The sequence below is a fragment of the Plasmodium malariae genome (assembly GCF_900090045.1).
Source record: "Plasmodium malariae genome assembly, chromosome: 10".
Classification (NCBI taxonomy): Eukaryota; Apicomplexa; class Aconoidasida; order Haemosporida; family Plasmodiidae; genus Plasmodium; species Plasmodium malariae.
This window is the reverse complement of record NC_041784.1, coordinates 2115099-2133511: the sequence shown is the minus strand read 5'-3', so window position 1 is coordinate 2133511 and position 18413 is coordinate 2115099. Positions and strand designations below refer to the sequence as shown.

The 18413-nt window shown below is 20.5% G+C and overlaps 4 protein-coding genes across 4 annotated transcripts; 1 reads left to right on the top strand and 3 right to left on the bottom strand.

Annotated features, from left to right (window-relative positions):
• Nucleotides 1–89: 89 nt before the first annotated feature.
• On the top strand, nucleotides 90–2671 carry PmUG01_10053700 (STP1 protein; the record flags this gene model as incomplete). The annotated part of the gene is made up of 4 exons (XM_029005737.1): nucleotides 90–110; nucleotides 234–1290; nucleotides 1369–1454; nucleotides 1544–2671. The coding sequence occupies 4 exons, from the start codon at nucleotides 90–92 to the stop codon at nucleotides 2669–2671; spliced, it is 2292 nt and encodes a 763-aa protein (XP_028862296.1).
• Nucleotides 2672–6078: 3407 nt separating this feature from the next.
• PmUG01_10053600 (fam-m protein) lies at nucleotides 6079–6953 on the bottom strand (the record flags this gene model as incomplete). The annotated part of the gene is made up of 2 exons (XM_029005736.1): nucleotides 6079–6738; nucleotides 6867–6953. The coding sequence occupies 2 exons, from the start codon at nucleotides 6951–6953 to the stop codon at nucleotides 6079–6081; spliced, it is 747 nt and encodes a 248-aa protein (XP_028862295.1).
• A 3525-nt stretch (nucleotides 6954–10478) lies between these two features.
• On the bottom strand, nucleotides 10479–11531 carry PmUG01_10053500 (fam-l protein; the record flags this gene model as incomplete). The annotated part of the gene is made up of 2 exons (XM_029005735.1): nucleotides 10479–11318; nucleotides 11445–11531. 2 exons carry the CDS (start codon nucleotides 11529–11531, stop codon nucleotides 10479–10481), a joined length of 927 nt encoding a protein of 308 aa, XP_028862294.1.
• A 4302-nt stretch (nucleotides 11532–15833) lies between these two features.
• PmUG01_10053400 (STP1 protein) lies at nucleotides 15834–18413 on the bottom strand (the record flags this gene model as incomplete). Its single annotated transcript, XM_029005734.1, has 4 exons — nucleotides 15834–16982; nucleotides 17071–17156; nucleotides 17234–18275; nucleotides 18405–18413. 4 exons carry the CDS (start codon nucleotides 18411–18413, stop codon nucleotides 15834–15836), a joined length of 2286 nt encoding a protein of 761 aa, XP_028862293.1.

Here is an 18413-nt window from a genome sequence, read left to right as displayed (position 1 = left end):
TTCTCTATTTGTAAATAAAAATAACTAAATTTGTATTTCTCTTTTAGCTTTTTATATACAACAAACTAAATTATTAATGTAGATTTATCATGGATAATTGTTTTTCCAAGGTGGGATTTAATCTTTTTTAATAAGCTTAAATTTATGCATAATTTATTTATGATAAAAAAGTGATAATAAACTAACTCAATAGTTAATGCTTAAATAAATAATTATAATTCTTTTGAATACAGTATTATAGTTCCTATGGCTTACAGACATTAATGATCTATGGACTGTTACAGTTTAAAAATATTGAAAATGAAATAAAACAAAAAACTAGTTCCTTAATTAACCAGCATGATAAAAATAAATTTAGGGAGGGATGCAGAGATTTGGCTAATTATCTAATTAACAATAATAATCCACCGCGAAATTATTCATATTATAAAAAAACGTGGAAAGGCGCACTAAACTATTGGTTAAAAAATTACTACAGAAATCTAGATAAACATGGAGGATGCCCTTTGATTTTAGAGGAAAAAGATAAAAAATTTTTAAAATTAAAATATGAAGAAGTAGATTTCTGTGAAATGAAAAATGAATACCTAAGAGAAATAAAACGTTTAAGTAAAAAATCAAAGGATTCTGATACATATAGGAGTAAGTGTAACGCATATAATGCGTGGATTGATCAAAAAATGAAAGATTTTGAGCAAAAGAAAAATCTTTTTCGAACATGCTATCAAAAAACAAAAAAAAACGCACGTTCTGAATTTATATGTGACTTAATGGATCCAAACACCTTTGAAAAATTATCTGATTGCCATGTCCAAAATAATATATCATCTCGTGAAGCTGTATCAGAAAAATCAGAAAAAGGTTCGCAAACACAAGACCAAGAAAAACCTGATGATCCAACTATATCACAAGAATCACCGAAACAAGGAGAGAAAACTCATTCTGCTGAAAAAGCTGATATTGAAGTGATACCTGAAAATAAACAGGAATCTCAAAAAGAACTACCATCTAAAACCTCTCCAGAACTTCAAACAAACCTTCACATATCAACATCTGAATCTTCAGATATAGAACGTGAATCTTCTTCTACAGGAGATATACAATTTAGAACATCAGAATATCATGCAGAAGCAGGAGCACTACCTTCAGAATTCCCAAAAATACTTATTCAATCTGATCCAGCTTCTCCAACTTCAGATATACACAAAGTTACTCAAAATGTTCTCACACCTGAAGGGTCAGCTACTAATTCAATTTCACCCGATTTACATATGTCCTCTATAATTCTAGGTATCACTAATCATACTTGCTACACAATTTTTGAAATAACAATAATAGATAATATATATTTTTAAAAATATGTTACAGGTCCAACAGAAAATCCATATAACCCATACGTATCATTTATATTAACAAGTTTTCTAGTTATAATTTTATTTACCATTTTCATTAAAGTATAATAAAAATAAAGTATTCATATATATTATAAACATTTTTATACTGTAATAAATTAATTTATGTACATGTTTTTCTTATACTGTAGTATGCTTTAATAGGACGGTTTAAAAAAAAAAAAAACATAAAAAGAAAACAAGTGACATTTCTTAGAATACTGCTACCTTCACTTTCTGACAAAAAAGGCAAATATTTAACACATTATCATACAAAAAGCACATTATATGATGATGAAGAAATCATAAAAAAATTAAAAATACATCAACATAACACTATAAAAAATACAAATATATTAAAGAGAAAAAAAGAAAGATTCAAAACAATTATTGAAGTACATATGGAAGTACTCGAAGAATTCAAAAATGAAAAATGGGAATACGAAAAAGGAGAATTTTTAGATTTATGCCTAGAACTGTTCGCAAAAGCGGAATATAGCACATATCGCAATTTGACTAATGAAGAACTGATAATGGAAAATACTAAAAGCATTAATGATATTAAAAAACAAAAAATTATATGGAATAAATGGGTAAAAGAACATAGTAATATTTCTGAAAAATTGAAAAAAACCAATTGGTTTAATAATTTGAAAAATGAATGGAAAAACGAAAAAGATTTCATAAAAAATAGTGTACAATTAAAAATGAATTTTTCAAATGAAAATCAAAAATTTTCATTTTTAGAAAAAGAAAAAGATTTATGGAAAAAATGGATATCAAAAAAGCATATGATTATAGAACAATATTTGCAACAAAAATGGTTTGATGAATTTACACAAGAATTTCTCAATATGTCAGATGAGTATGTAAATGAAGAAAGTAAAAATAACATTTCACTATTAAATTCAGAAGAATTACAGAGTAAAGAATTCCATGAAGAATTATATAGTTATATAAAAAAAAAATTAATTGCAAAAATGTGCATACTAGTATTTATGATAGTATTAGAAGATTGCAAAACAGAAGATTTTATAAAAAATAAGGAATCTCATTTGGATAATTCCATAAATGATTGGAAAACAGATGCAAATTTAGGGAGAAAATCAGATGCTCCAAAACAAGTAATTGATGTTAATGACACTGCTTTAGAACATAGAAAAAATGGGCAAATAAGTGCTCAAACAGGGGAGAATATTTTTAGACAGGAAATAGAAGAATGGATAAAGGAAGATGATACAGGGGCGAACTCCATATATAATGATAACAGTGTAGAATAATCCTATTAAATTGTAGCAAAATACAATCTATAAATTCACAATACACACCAAAAATATATTAGAACGATATTTATATATAATCGGGTGATTCTTATAAAACATATTTCATACACATTGCGAAATCTAAAGGGATCATTAATAAAAGTTTATTAATTAATGAATAACATAGAAAAGGAAATTATATGTGAAATGTAAAATTTTTAATACAGTTATCTTAAAAATATTCATATTATATATACTTATTTTAATTTAGGTAATAATAACTATTATAAAATTATATAATACCTAATATAATATATGTATCAAAATTCTAATAAATATATCTATATATAAATTAATACTAATATTTTCCAAAAAGTTTGGAGGAAAAATTAATATTTTGAAAAATAAAAAAAAGCAAAAATAATAATTTTAAAATATTTTTATGAAATCAAAAAAATAAAAGCTAAATGTGAATATGTATGTAAATTAAAAAGTACTAAATTCATAAGCTTCAACATTTTTTTAAAACAAAAAAGAAATGAAAGAAAATATAATTATTTTGTAGAAATTTTAAAAAACATTATATATCTTTTATATTTGCCCTTTCAGTTAAACCTAAAACTTCATTAATATTATGTTATGTTAATAAAAAATATTGACTTACTTTTCATTTACGCTTTAATGATAATTTATATATTTTGACTTTCATCTTTTTTTTTTTTTTTGATTTTTGTAATTACAGAATAATTTATTTATATTTTCATCTTAGTTAATAAGATTATTGAATATTTTTTTTTTTCATATTATTTTCCTATTATAACTGTATATATATATTTAAATTTATAAAATAAAATAATTTTTGTCTCATAGTGCTAAAGTGTAAGGTACATTTCGATATGTAATAATTTTTTGTTGTTACCATATACCATAAAAATTCGTATATTATAAAATTCTATTTAATTCTTTCTATTAAGCAAATAATATTACAACCCCATTTTGTTTATTGTTCCTATAATGTAATTAATTCAGGAATAATATTAATAATTAAAATTAAAAAAAATATTTTTTTCTTATTTATTATAATTATCACAAGAGGGTAATAAAATCATAGACAATATGTATATATTCATTTTTCTTAATATTATATCCTTATAATATATAAAAAAGGTATATTATTATATATTAATAATATTTTATTTAAAAAATAATTTTCTTTAAGTAATATAAACATAATCCAAGTTTCACGGATCGTGAATAGAATCATTTGAATTTAGATATTATCACATTATATTACCATTAAAGAAACGAAAGTTCTTTTATAGTACATTATCGTAACGTATATAAGAAACTTTTCAATAAATACTCTTATGCTCTACAACATAAGATAAAGAGCATATACATATTTAATGAATAGAAAGCATACATTACAAGCACAATATATATTATCGTTTTCTTTTATATTTTTTAAATAAAATTCCAATGCATTTTTTAGTTTACCTATAATCTCTTAAAACTATGGCGAGTATATTAAATATATATTAAGAACTAATAATTGTAAAACAATATTATCATACATAAACCTATAAGAACAACTATAAATTGATGTAAATGTCATTATATTAATACCTAAATATATTCCAAAATATATATTATATTTTTTCAAAATGTCTATTTTATTTAAAGAAACATATTTTAAAATTAAAGAAAGGCACAATAATATTATAAATAAAAACATTTCATAAAATGAGAAAATAATTATATTATTTATATTAATAATAGTAATTTAATAAAAGAAGAAGTATCGAATATACATAGCAGAATAATTATTTAAAAGTACTTATTTTAATAATTATATTAACTTCTAAATTATTCGTGAAAAAAAGACAATTCATTGAATAAAAATACTAATAAAAAAAATAACATTTCTTTTTTTTTTTTTATAATTGCAAATAAGACAATTTTTATTAAATTACACGGAATATGGAAAGGATACATTTATTTATAATATGAAATAGTAATTTCATTCTTTTTGTTCTCTTTTACTACTATATTTTTCTGTTCTTAAAAATTATCATTGTGTTGATAAACAAAAAAGAATTATTAATGAATACATATTCTAAGAATTGATTCGTGGGTAATGATAATTTTTAATGTTTTTTTGTTTTATTATTAACCCGAATTTTATTTCATTTTAATCAAAATAATATAACTGTTACACTTTATTTTTCAAGTATGATAAAACGTATCTATATTACCTTAAGATTTTTTTGGTATTAATAAATTGCATTTATAAGAATAATTTTATGAGTTATTGTACATTAAATATAAGAACATGAATTAAGATTTATCATGAATTCTTAATAAACCTCTGCTAACATTTATTATATCACTTCTAATATAATAATTGCAGTAAATATAATAATATATTAATTATAACGCACATAATAAGGAAAAGGGATATAATTTCAACATATTATATATTGGTATCTATTTAAATTTAATTTATTAATATATTCTTTAAATATTTAAAAAATAATATAAATATATAGTACAATTATGAATATATGTATATTTTTATATAAGATATATTTAAGAACATTTGTCAAAATTCTATTTTTGATACAACTAGTCACAATAATAAAATAATAAATAACTATAACTTTTCATTTAATTCTAATTACTTAGAATATATATATTAGTAAACAGCTATAAATAATCCATTGTAAAAAATTACATTATTTCGTTATATATTTATAATTCCCCAATTCTGCCATTAAAAAACAAAAAAAAGTGGTTTGTTAAAAAGTCTTAAGTAATAAATATATTATATAATATATTTCTAATAAAACTTATGTTATATAATAAATGTTGTGATTTGTTTTTGAGCAAAATATACGTAATATAGCATAATACATTCACTTCTTTTGATTATATACAAAAATAAACATTTTTATTTTCAACATAATATCAACAAAGTAACTTACTCATCACGTCTACCTTTAATTATTTTAGAATTGAACAAGGAAAAAATAGAATATAGGTATTTTTCATTTAAAAAATAAATTGTAATATAGAATAATTTTAATTACATTAATTTTTATATTATATATTAATTTTGATTCAATACATACATATTTAATAACAATTTACTTTAAACACTCAACTATATATATTAAGCAATAATATTTATCTATTTTGAAACAATAATTTATAGTACAAAATGAAAATCATTAAAACATTTAAATCTACAAAAAAGATAAAAACTTAATTTATTAATCTTCGTACAAAAATGATACCTTATACATATGTGTATTTATAAAATTATATATATAATACTATAAAGTATATAACAGTATATATATTACATATAATACATTCTATTAATAATTAATTTATGTGAAAATTCAAATTACTTTTTGTTCATTTTACTCCATCATCAACTTAATTTTTTGATATTTTTCATTATTTCTTAAGATCTTATAAATAGCTATTATAATCAAGACTGCTAACATAATGAACGTTACTAAAAATAATAATATATAAGCATTTCTTTCACTACTTAAACCCAGCGTACTTTTAAGAAAGGATAAAATATCATTTCCTTGTTTACTACCATCGGAAAGCCCAAATGCACTAGATACCGGTAATCCTATTCCCAATAGAAAAAAAACAAGAAATATGGAAATTCCAAATTTATAACTTCTAAATTTTATTTTTTTTAAAGATATATCACCAATTCTCTTCTTTTTTTCAAGAAAAGTATCATAATCCTTTTTTTTTATCCATTTCTTTTGAAAATGGAAATGTTTTCCATCAAACATTCCATTATTATAATCTATAACTTCAGTGTAATATTGTGCTTTATTTAATAAACATTTATGTGATTTATTATTTTTTCTATTAGTTCCTCCTTCATTATTAGGTGTGATTTTTTGTCCAAAGACTTCATTATTGGGAAGCTTTCCTTTTAACCATAGATTATTTGAAGCCTCATCCTTTTTATATTTTGATAGTAATCTATAATTTCTTGCATATGCTTCCCTATCATAGTTACATATTCCATCCAAAGATTTGTTAAATATATACTAAAAAATCAAAGTAAATATATATGTTTAATAAGAATAAATATACCAATTGTAAAATATTATTTTAATAAATGTAAAACAGGAAAAATATAAATAATAATAAATATACTTATTTGATGACATTATACCACATAATTGTTAAAATTGCATATCCATGATAGAATGGCAAACATGCCAATTCTAATAAATATGTTTAGCGTAATTTTGTTTTTCATTATAAAGTTCCTTAACACTATAATATATTAATGAAAAAATAATCCATAATATAATGTATTTCCAATAACAAACAGTTCTATACTTATTAAAAAATTTGTTTTTTACTCTTCTATAATAAATATATAAAAAAAAGTACAAAAATATAATTGATTATACCACATATAAAAAGTAAAATAATATTAAAAATATATTATTTAAAATATAACATAATATTATTTTAAAATAAAAATAAGTTTCATAAAAATAAATTAATTAGAACTTATTCAAAAATATTTTAATATATATTTAATTTAAGATAGTGTACTAATTAGTAATACATTTTATTAATTATTTTTGGAATAAACTTAGAAAGAAATATGTGAATTCTTATTATATATAAATATTGAGTTTGTCTACTATAGAGAATGTAGGGAACATATAAATAATATATTCCTATATATATTAACATAAAAATTACTAATTTTAAGGATATTATCCCAATAATAATTCTGAATTCGTAAACATTGTATTCATGAAAAACTAGTTATATTTTATAAAACATTAATTATTATAATAACTTAAATAATGATTTATTGAAACAGCAATTGTATTATGATGATTATAATACATGCATTACTTTCTCATCAAAAAGAATATATTATTTTGTATAATTCTTTTAAAATGATGAATATATAATATACCAACAAATCTATTAAGAAATATCCCTTATAGAAGCAATTAAGAACTTATTTTTTATATTTCTACCATTATTTTTAAAAATTACAATTATTAATTTAGTTTAATTAATTCCGTCACTTATAAATGAATAATCATTATATTCAGCTATATTATTTTTTAATTGTTTTTTTAACATATATAAATTTATATAATATACAACTGTAGTAAAAAAGTATAAGAAATAAAATCCGCTGAAGTAAAAATTTTTATAGAAGTATTACAAGCAATTATATTAATTAAAGAATATTTCAATTTAAATATATTTACAAATAGGTATGATATGTATAGTGTATAATTTTCCCATAAAAAATAAGAAAGTACAGTATAATTTACTAAAATACATGTTTTGTTAATTTTGCTTTTGTTATTTTTACGATTTTCATGTTATGTTTTAGATATTCCTTTATGAATTAGTAATGTTATGAATATAATTCAGAGTAGAACCTTAATAAGTCAATATAAACAGAATAACAAATAATATTTTATTAAATAAACTATTAACAACAATAAATTTGATACCCCAATATTTATTTTTTTATGTGTAAATATAACAGTGATATTTATTAATATATTATACGCACAATAAATATTTGTAATAATCTGAAATATTAAGTTAAATTATTGTTCTCATTATGAAATATTATTTCTACAAGGTAACATTAAAAAAAAGTGAAAATGTCACAAACGTTAAAATCATTGCATTCATATAGTTTTAAATTATTTATACATTTATCTTAATATATATGAAGGCTCCTTTTTATCTCCCCTTAATTGTTACAATGATTTGAACATTTTATATTTTAAGTGGAAGATAATATTTCTATATAAAACATAATGCAACCTATTTTAAAAACCAATAATAACTAATATATATATTATGAAATTAATTACGAGAAATGAACTCACTATATATTATAATCCATTAAACAATAAATTATAAATATACCTTTTCTGTGTTGGTAATATTTCTGATTTCTAAATAATTTTTTAGCCTTATCATTTAAAAATAATCCATATTATTCTAAATTATATATGATTTTGTTTATTTAATAATTAATATGCAAATATGTTAATATCCTTATAAAATATATATTGTTGTCCTTATTAAAAATTGATACCAGAATTGAATTATAATATTATAAATGTATATTCTCATAAATCTCATATTGCATATTCCATCGTCTGTACCTTCAATAACATTTTTTTCAATTCGTTATTTTAATTTAATTATTTATACTAATTATTGCATTTTTAGTAGATAACGTATTGAAAACTATAATTACATGGAGAAGTTCTTTTTTTTTCTTCAGTATTATTATCTAAAATGTATTGAAATTATTTTTACATTTACCTAGTATATTTTACTACTTTTTTTTTCTTATTTTGGAACAGTAAATAATTCTTTAATATTTTTAGTATAAAATTATTATATTTATTTAATTAAAACGTACACAAATAAATATATAAATTCTTTTTAATGGATAAAATTAAAACATCTGTATTTAAAAAAAAATAGTAATGTACTCATGAAACTTTTCTAAAAAAATAATACTTTTTTTATAATTTTATTTTATTTAAAAAACAAGCATTGTTATTATAGGTTAACTAGAAATTTTCAACTGAAATTAAATATATTTTTATTCATCTTTAAATATTAATAACTATTTACATAATATACTGATTGCCAGAAAAATTAAGGAAATACATATAAAAAACACTCTCACATTATTATATTAATGTATAAATATTATATATTTTCTTATTTCCCCTAATAATAATTTATTTTTGTTTTGTAGATATGAATGTATTTAAAATCTAACGATGATTAAAAAAAAAAAAAGTGCCTATGTATATTATTAATTAATATTTGATTACATTTATTTCATTAAATTAAACTTTATATATTGTAAAAAATATAAAATATATATTCTCTATATGTAAAGTATTAATATAGTATATATTTATTTAATTTTTACCACATATAAATGACACTTTAATTCACAAGTATAACAAAATAATAAATCGTGATAACTGTCCATTTAATTCTGAATACATAGAATTATTGAGTTATTGAACTATTATATGTGTCCTAAATTTAATAATAATATTTTATTATTTATTTGTAATTTGTTTTTTTTATCATTAAAAAAATAATTAATAACCTTTGAAAAGTGTTTTACAATGAAATTGTTCCATAAAGTATTTCTCATAAAACGTATTCTGCGTAATAAATATAATGTTTTATTTTATGAAATATATATATTTACATTAATACAACGGAATATATTTGCGTAAAGTCATTGAAAACAAAATAGGACATATAATAATTTAATTAAATCTTGTCAAACATTTTTTAAATAAAGTCTACAAATAATCATTTTAAACTAGAAAATGATAAAATAATATAAATAAATATTGTTCATAGTTAAAATAAAAATTAACACATGGTATCAATAAAATTATATAAATTTCCATAATGTATATTGATTATAACGCACAAAAACATATTTATCCTAGGAATATATGAAAATATACATATATAAACATTAAGACAAAATGGTAAATAAATCTCAGACGATACCTTAAACTATAAATTGAAAGATATTAAAACATTCAAAATTACAAACAAGAAATACAAATATACTTTTTTACTGCTGCGTATGAATTAAACCAGTTATAACAACATACATTTATAAAATTTAGTCAGTTATAGGTATATATATTATTAATACCATTTAAAATATTTCGTGTATTGGTTCATATTGATGGTTTCATTACATTAAAGAAAATATTACTTATTATTTATTTTACCTTTTCTTGAATCTAATTTTTTCATATTTTTTAACTTTTTTATGATAGTAAACGAGTCCTGATATAAGAATTATACTTAATATGAATATGGGTACAAAATATATAAGAAATCCCAAAAAACCTGACATACAGTAGTTTCTCACCTCCTTTGCATTACCACTTCCGGGTTCCACCAAAGCTTGTGTAAACCCTTTTAAAGGTGATTTCGTCAACCACATATGCAAAATTGCTAGAGCGGGAGAAGTCTCCCCTTTAAATATCTTATCAAGACTTACAACATCTTTAAGATATGAATATTCTCGAAGTTTAGTAGCATCTAAAGCAGGTGAAATAAGAATTATTACTTTAAGCAAACCATATGTAAACCCACATTTACAAAAATTATCTAATATGAATGATATCGCTAACACTAAAAACAGTAATAATGGTAAAGCTACTCGTAATACGCATTTTTTAATCATTATTTTTTTGTAAATCTTATCACTAATTGTTTTGTTGTTTTTGAGAAAATCTACGTAATCAAGTTCTTTGAAGATTTTTTTTTCTAAATGGGAATATTTTTTCTTTTCAAATATACAAGATTTATTTTTCACATCTTTTTGATGTCTTCTTTTATTTCCTTGTGAACTCCCATTTAATTGTTTAGTTTTTCCCGAGGAATATTTTTCATTATTAAATATATCATTTATATTGTTTACTCGATTTGGTATCTCTTTTTTTAAATACACAATACTTGAATCCTTATCTTGCTTATATATTGCCAGTAAACGGTAATTTTTTGCGTATAACCGTCTATGTTGGTTGTAGCATTCAACCAATGATTTACTTTGCCTACTCTGAAAAAATAGAAAAAAATTATTTTTTAATCAAATGAATAAATTCTCAGTAAAAGAAAACACTAACAATAATAAAACTCAAAAAAAATAAATAATATATATACACTTAAAAGACATTATTATAACCATATAAATGTAAAAATAACACATCCAAGTTAAAAGTATAAAGGTAGGAATTTTAATATATAAAAATGACTTAAATTTTTGTTCCATAATATAAGTATTTAATACGCTAATAAACGAAGAAATGATATAATTAACAATAATATAATATAATTTTAATGATATAGGACCCTATTGTTATTTATTTAATTTTTTTTTTTTTTTTTTGATAAAATTATAAAAAATAATGCATAATTACAATTTGTTTTACAATGAAAAAGGGAAATATAACTTCAAAATTATAATCTAAAATTGTTATGTTAATATTATTTATAAGAATGAAACATTACAAAATATACTATAAATATAATTCATCAATAAATATTCAAAATATATAAGTTATTTATTTAATACAGTAAATTAATTAAATAATTATTTTTTTAATTTACACAATAAAATAAATAATTATATATATGTTTTCACAATATGTCCAAGTACGCAATATATAGAAAATATAGAATGTAGAGAACATACATAATACATTATTCTGTATATTAAGTAAAGTATAACTCATTTAATTGATGTATCCTTGTTAACTATTATATCTTTTTATTTTATATATTATGGAAAAACTGGTTATTCCCAATATATTATTAATAAATTTAACAATACAATAATAAATGAGGAAAACAACATTTATTACAACCTTTTCTTTTATTCTCTTTGTATTATATTTCTTAATTCCTCTATAATCATATGCTTAATATTATGATTTATAATGTATTTATAACATCAAACTTATAGTATATGAACTCCTGAAAAAGTACATATTTGGAATATATATAAAAACTGATCATTTACTTTCTTAATATAAATATTGAAGGTTATAGTATTTAATTAGATATTATTTATACTATTACGTCCATAAGAAATATTTATAAATTCATCGACCTTTTTTATATTACCTTTTTCTTTTTTAATGTTATATATATATATTTATAAGAAATATAATAAAAAATTATTAAATATTTATAGAGAAATTTTGTATTAGGTATATTACATAAAAACATTATAGGTAATATAATTTAGTTATTTAATTAATTCGATAGCAAAGTCAATATAATTTTTTTTTATCAATATATGTTTCACATATAATTAATTTTTTAAAAAAGTTCTTAGCTCAAAAAATTACATAACATAAAAGGTAATCGTATAAATTTTTAAAACTCTAATATAAAAATAATGTTTCAATAATTCTTAAATCGATAATTTTTTATTAATAATTTATACTTTAAAAAAGAATTATATACTTATGTATTCATAATTTCATACTTGCACAAAAAAATATATCTACTGAAAAAAACATTGCATCAAGTTATGAAACATATATTTCACGTAATAGTTTTTTTATAAATATGACATGTTATATTTACTTTTAGATAAAAAATACATATAAACATGAGAACAGATATGGTTTTGATTTTAATATGTGAAGAACAACGTAATATAATGAAAATAAAACTAATGTATAAAATACGTTTTTAAAAGTTTATTCAAGTGATCACTTAGAACAATAAAAAAAAAAAAAAATTATATAATTTTTAAAAATATAAATTAATTCACTAGGTTAGAGAGGTAATATTAACTCTAATTTTATAAATTAATTTAAACGATCACATACTTATCACAATGTAAATACACATGATACATATTGTACGTATAATTTTTTCTTATAAAGCAAATATGTATATTATGAATATTGAGAAATATCAATTTTACTTTTATATGCATAGAAAAATATATATTTATATACAATTCATAGGAGTATTAAATTACTCCAAAAAGTGATTAATTATTATAATAGAGCTAATGTATAAACATGCAAAATGTTAAAACTGTTTAATATATTTTTTTCTACTTTTATGTATCCATATATATTTATATAATATTCAGTGCTCATAAGAAAAAATTTATAATTATGAAACAGTTGTTCTTGCTAAGGATATAATTCCATTAAGTATAAAGAAAAACTTCATTAGATTCATGAAGAATATTATTTATAAAAACAATATATGAAATATAAATAGGATATAACTAATTTTCTCAAATACCAACGATATATTTTAAAAAATTTACAAGTACATAAATGGTAATTAAACTGCAAAATAAAGTAACTATGTTCATTGTAGTTGTACCTTTATTGATAGAGTAAAATATTCTTCTCCGTAATTTATTTCTTAATAAACAATAAATTTTCTAAAGAAATAAAAAATAAAAAAAGTAACAAAAATATTCCCACAAGGTAAGTAATAAAAATATATTCATACAAGCTAAATACTGTATACTTTTTTTCTGAGTAGTACTAATATATTTTCGACGTTAATATATAGAACTAAATCCTCTATATAATTATTTTTCAAAAACAAAAATATATTTATCACCTCAAATGACTAACATATAATAAACACTCATTTCTTGATTAATTTATTTTCCGTAAAATTTGAATTATGTTTGACATTACACTAATCTTTTCATCAATAAGTCGATTCAATATAATCACTTTCATTTTCAGAATCATCTTATCCAATTTTAAATAATATATATTTAATTATATATTATTTGTTTTTTCTCATTTTCTGATAATAATATATCGGATGTTGAATCTAAGGTTCCATCTTCACAGTCCTAGTTAACAAAATATTTATCTAGGATACGATTAATGAAAAAAATATATTTTTATTATTTATAATATTATAAATGTACATATAATGGAAATTTTCTTATAATACATTTAATTTCAGATATCAAAAATTATAAGTTAAATTCTCAGCTATGTTATCATTAGGCCATGCAATATAAATTAGAACATCCCTAAATAAAAAATATAATTCTGATTTTTTACTATAATAAAAGATTACATTTTTTCTTTCATATTAGTATTGTTTAATTTTACAATATTTTTAATTAAAAAAAATAATAACTGTTTATCTACAAGATAGCGATATAAATATATATGTATTTGCATTGTCCTTTTATACTTAAAAACGCATAAAGATATATAAATAGAATATAAATATAAAGTATAAAAAACCATATATAATTTTAAATATATTTTTGTAAATATTTTCAACAAATTTATATAAAAAGCAATAAAAAAAAAAATAATTTTTTGTAAATTCAATAATATTCCTAAACGTTCCAAAAAAAAAAAGAATATATATATATATATATATATATATTAATATTCGAACAGAACAATTCTAAATTTTTATAATCAATAATTTCCATAATAAAATTAAAATAAAATGACTTCTTTAGTTCATAGTGATTTTATTTCAGAATTAGTATAAATATAATATATGCTGTGAAAATTGGTGCATTAGCTTATACAATGTATATAGTTATTAATTTGTTGCTTATCATCCAAAAAATGATCTTTTGGCTATATACAGTTTATACCCTCTAAAAATTACGTTATAATTAAAAAATATAAATATTTGTACTACATACAACAGTATTGATAGGAATGAAAGAAAAAAAAAATAAAATAACACAAATTTTTTATATGACACATGTTTTATTAAAATGTGACATGAACCTACGACATGAAAAGAATTTATACAGTAAAAATATAAAATTTATATTCTAGGATTAAATTAACGTACAAACGTTTTTATTTTAAAACGTATTATCCAATTTAACAGTTTTATATAATTGTACCATCTTATTTTAATTGACATATTATTGTTTTTATATAATATAAAATAATGCATTCTTTTTATTATTTCTAAAGTGAAATTTATGAAAATTTAAGAATTAACAAATAATGTAATATATATATACTAAAAAAAAATTTTTATATAAGATCCTGATATACGCATTAATATCAATTTCATGGGAACCGGGCACCGACAATTTTACTATATACTTATCTAAAATATAGATAATAATATAAATACAATTTAATAATATATGTAAAAAATTTAACATATCCAAATATTTCAATAAAAAAAAACTTTTATTAAGGAATCAAAAAAAAAAAAACATTGCTTAAAACTTTTTAAATAAATATGCTATTATATAACATATAAAAATTACTATTTGTTTTATATACACATTAAAATATTGCTATTTTTATTGAATCATGTGTAACTATAACTTTTGTAGAAATATTCTAATAAGAATAAAAACAATTATATAATCTTGGAATATCTTTTAAATAAAAACGTTTGAATCTTCATGTACTATGCCTCTTTTTCTATTTTACATAACTCATTTCTTTGCATTCTACTTTTTCTTTCTTCCTTAGATTATAACAAAATTTAAGAAATTTATTTCATAGATATCGTACAACTTCTCCTGATTATTATTCAAATATATTTTGAATTTGTCTTTATTAATATATAGCATGTATTATTCTACCACTTGATAGCATTCGTCTATGTTATTATCACTATCTAAGGAATTTATGTATGCATCATTTTCTCTTATCCATTCTTTCAATTCTTCTCTGAAACAGTCTTCTCCCTCATAAGTATAATTTTTATTATTTTTTATATTCCCTAAAACATCTCCGTTAATATCAGTTAAATTTTCCTCAATTTCTGGTTTAATATCTAAGTTTTTTCCTGTTATACATTCATTTATAGAATTATCGAAATGTGATTCCATATTTTCTATATACTCCTCATTTTTACATTCCTCTAGTACCATCATAAATACTAGTATACACAGTTTTTCTAATAATTTTGTTTTAAAGTATTTATATAATACTTCATAATTTTCTTTGTTTTCCAATTCTTCTTTATTCATAAATAATATATCATCCTTTCTTCCTTCATTTTCATATGTATCTATCATATTATATATTTCCTCTCTCAATTTTTCAAACAAGTCCTCTTCCAAATATTTTTCTACAATAGTACCCTTCCTTGATACCCAACGTCTCCATATATCTTTTTTTCTTTCTAAAAATGGATCTTTTTCATTTTCATTTGAAAGATATTTTCTTAATTTTTCCCTATTTTTTATGTATGATCTTTCTTCTTTCCAATCATTTTTCAGATTGTTAAACCAATCCTTTTTTCTCAATTTTTCCAAAAATATTTTATGTCTTTCCACCCATTTACTCCATAGACTTTTTTGTTTTTCAATTTCATTGGTACTTTTAATATTATCCATTACTACTTCATCATCTTTTAAGTTAGTGTAGGTTCTATTTTCTTTTTTTGTTAATACTTCTTGGCATATTGCTAAAAATTCTCCTTTGTTATATTCCAATTCTTTATTTCTGCATTCTTCCAGTATTTCCATATGTACTTCTATAATAGTTATGGATCTGTCCTTTTTTCCGTATGATACATTTTCATTTTTGTTCATATTATGTTCTTGTATTTTTATTTTTTTAATGATTTCTTCTTCTTCTTCATTTATTGGGTGTTCCAAATGATTATATCTTAAAAACTTACTTCTGTTATAATAGGAAGGTACTAATATTCTCAGAAATTTAACTTCTCTTCTTTTTATCTTTTTTTTTTTTTTAAACAACCCTGTTAAAAAATACTACAATTTTAGCAAAATATATTTATAAAACAAATTATTTTAGTAAGGAAATCTTTATAATCTTTTTAATATTTTACATTTATTTTACTTTAATAAAAAAAGAAAATAATATAATAATTAGAAGGCTTATTAAAAGAGGCGGTATATGCGTCATACGTTTACTTCCATTGTCACCTGTAATTAAACCTTATATATATGTAATTTATATTGTAGTTATTTCAAAAATGTAAAAAAACAAGCATTAGTGCTACCACGCATTTTAAGGATGTCATATGTTGCAGAAGGTATGTTAGGAATTGGTAGTGCAGCAGGTATAAAAGTAGTTGCATGGACATCAGTTAAGGGTTTTTCTTGATATGAAATTACATTTCCTTCAACTGTTGTTCCATAATCTCCTGGAATTTGTAACAGACTTTCCGGTTCATATTGTGCGTTTTCTCCACTATTAGTTTCATTATCTTTAGGGGGATCTTCAGGTAAGGATTCTTTTTCACGTTGTACTTGATATGAATGAGAAGTACTTGTTTCTTGTGGCATTTGATTATTTCTTTCAGATGGAACTGCAGCTTCCATAGATTGCCCATCTTCTCCAGCTGAAGTCATAATTTGTTCTTTTGGAGCTCCTCTTGGTTTTACTACAGGAGCTTCCTCTTTTTCCTCAGATACAGGTTCAGCATTAACAGCTGCTTCCCTGTATGAGCAATTAGGAATTTCTTCAAATGTATCAGATTTAAACAACTTGCTCAATGTTTTTTTATCCCTTAATTTTGTAAATTCCTTATTAGAATTGTTTAAAATGAAGACTCGTTTTCCTTCAAATTCTTTCTTCATAGATATAATCCATTCATTATATTCCTCACATGAACGTTTGCATTTATTATCATTAATGCAATTATTTGAAATTTCTTTTTTTTCTTTTAAGTTTTTTATTTTTTTTATTTCTTTTTCTTTTTTTTCAAAGAAATCCTCTGCCTTATATGTTAATTCTAAAAGATCTCTATCGTTCTGCTCAAAAATAACAGGACAGATGCCATATTTAGTTTTCTCCTTGAAGAAATAATGCTTTACCCATGTTTTAAGTGCTGCTTCCCAATTTTCTTGTTTAAACCTAGGTGGATTTTTATACTTTTTTTCAATTACATATTCAGCAAAATGTAAGCATTTTCCTCTAAAATCATTTTTACTTCTTATAGACTTTAATTTAGGAGTTTCCTTTTTAATATATTCTATAATTTCCTTAAATTGTGGATTTCTAAAATATTGTAAAACCCCATAACCTTGTCCACTTAAATTCTAAAATTAAAAGAATAATTAGGAATTATTTATTCATCAAATTTTATATTATTTAAAATATGACGGTTTTTTTTATTAATAAACAGTTTATATCTAAATTTAGGTATATTAAGGAAGAATATATTTTACCCATTTCAT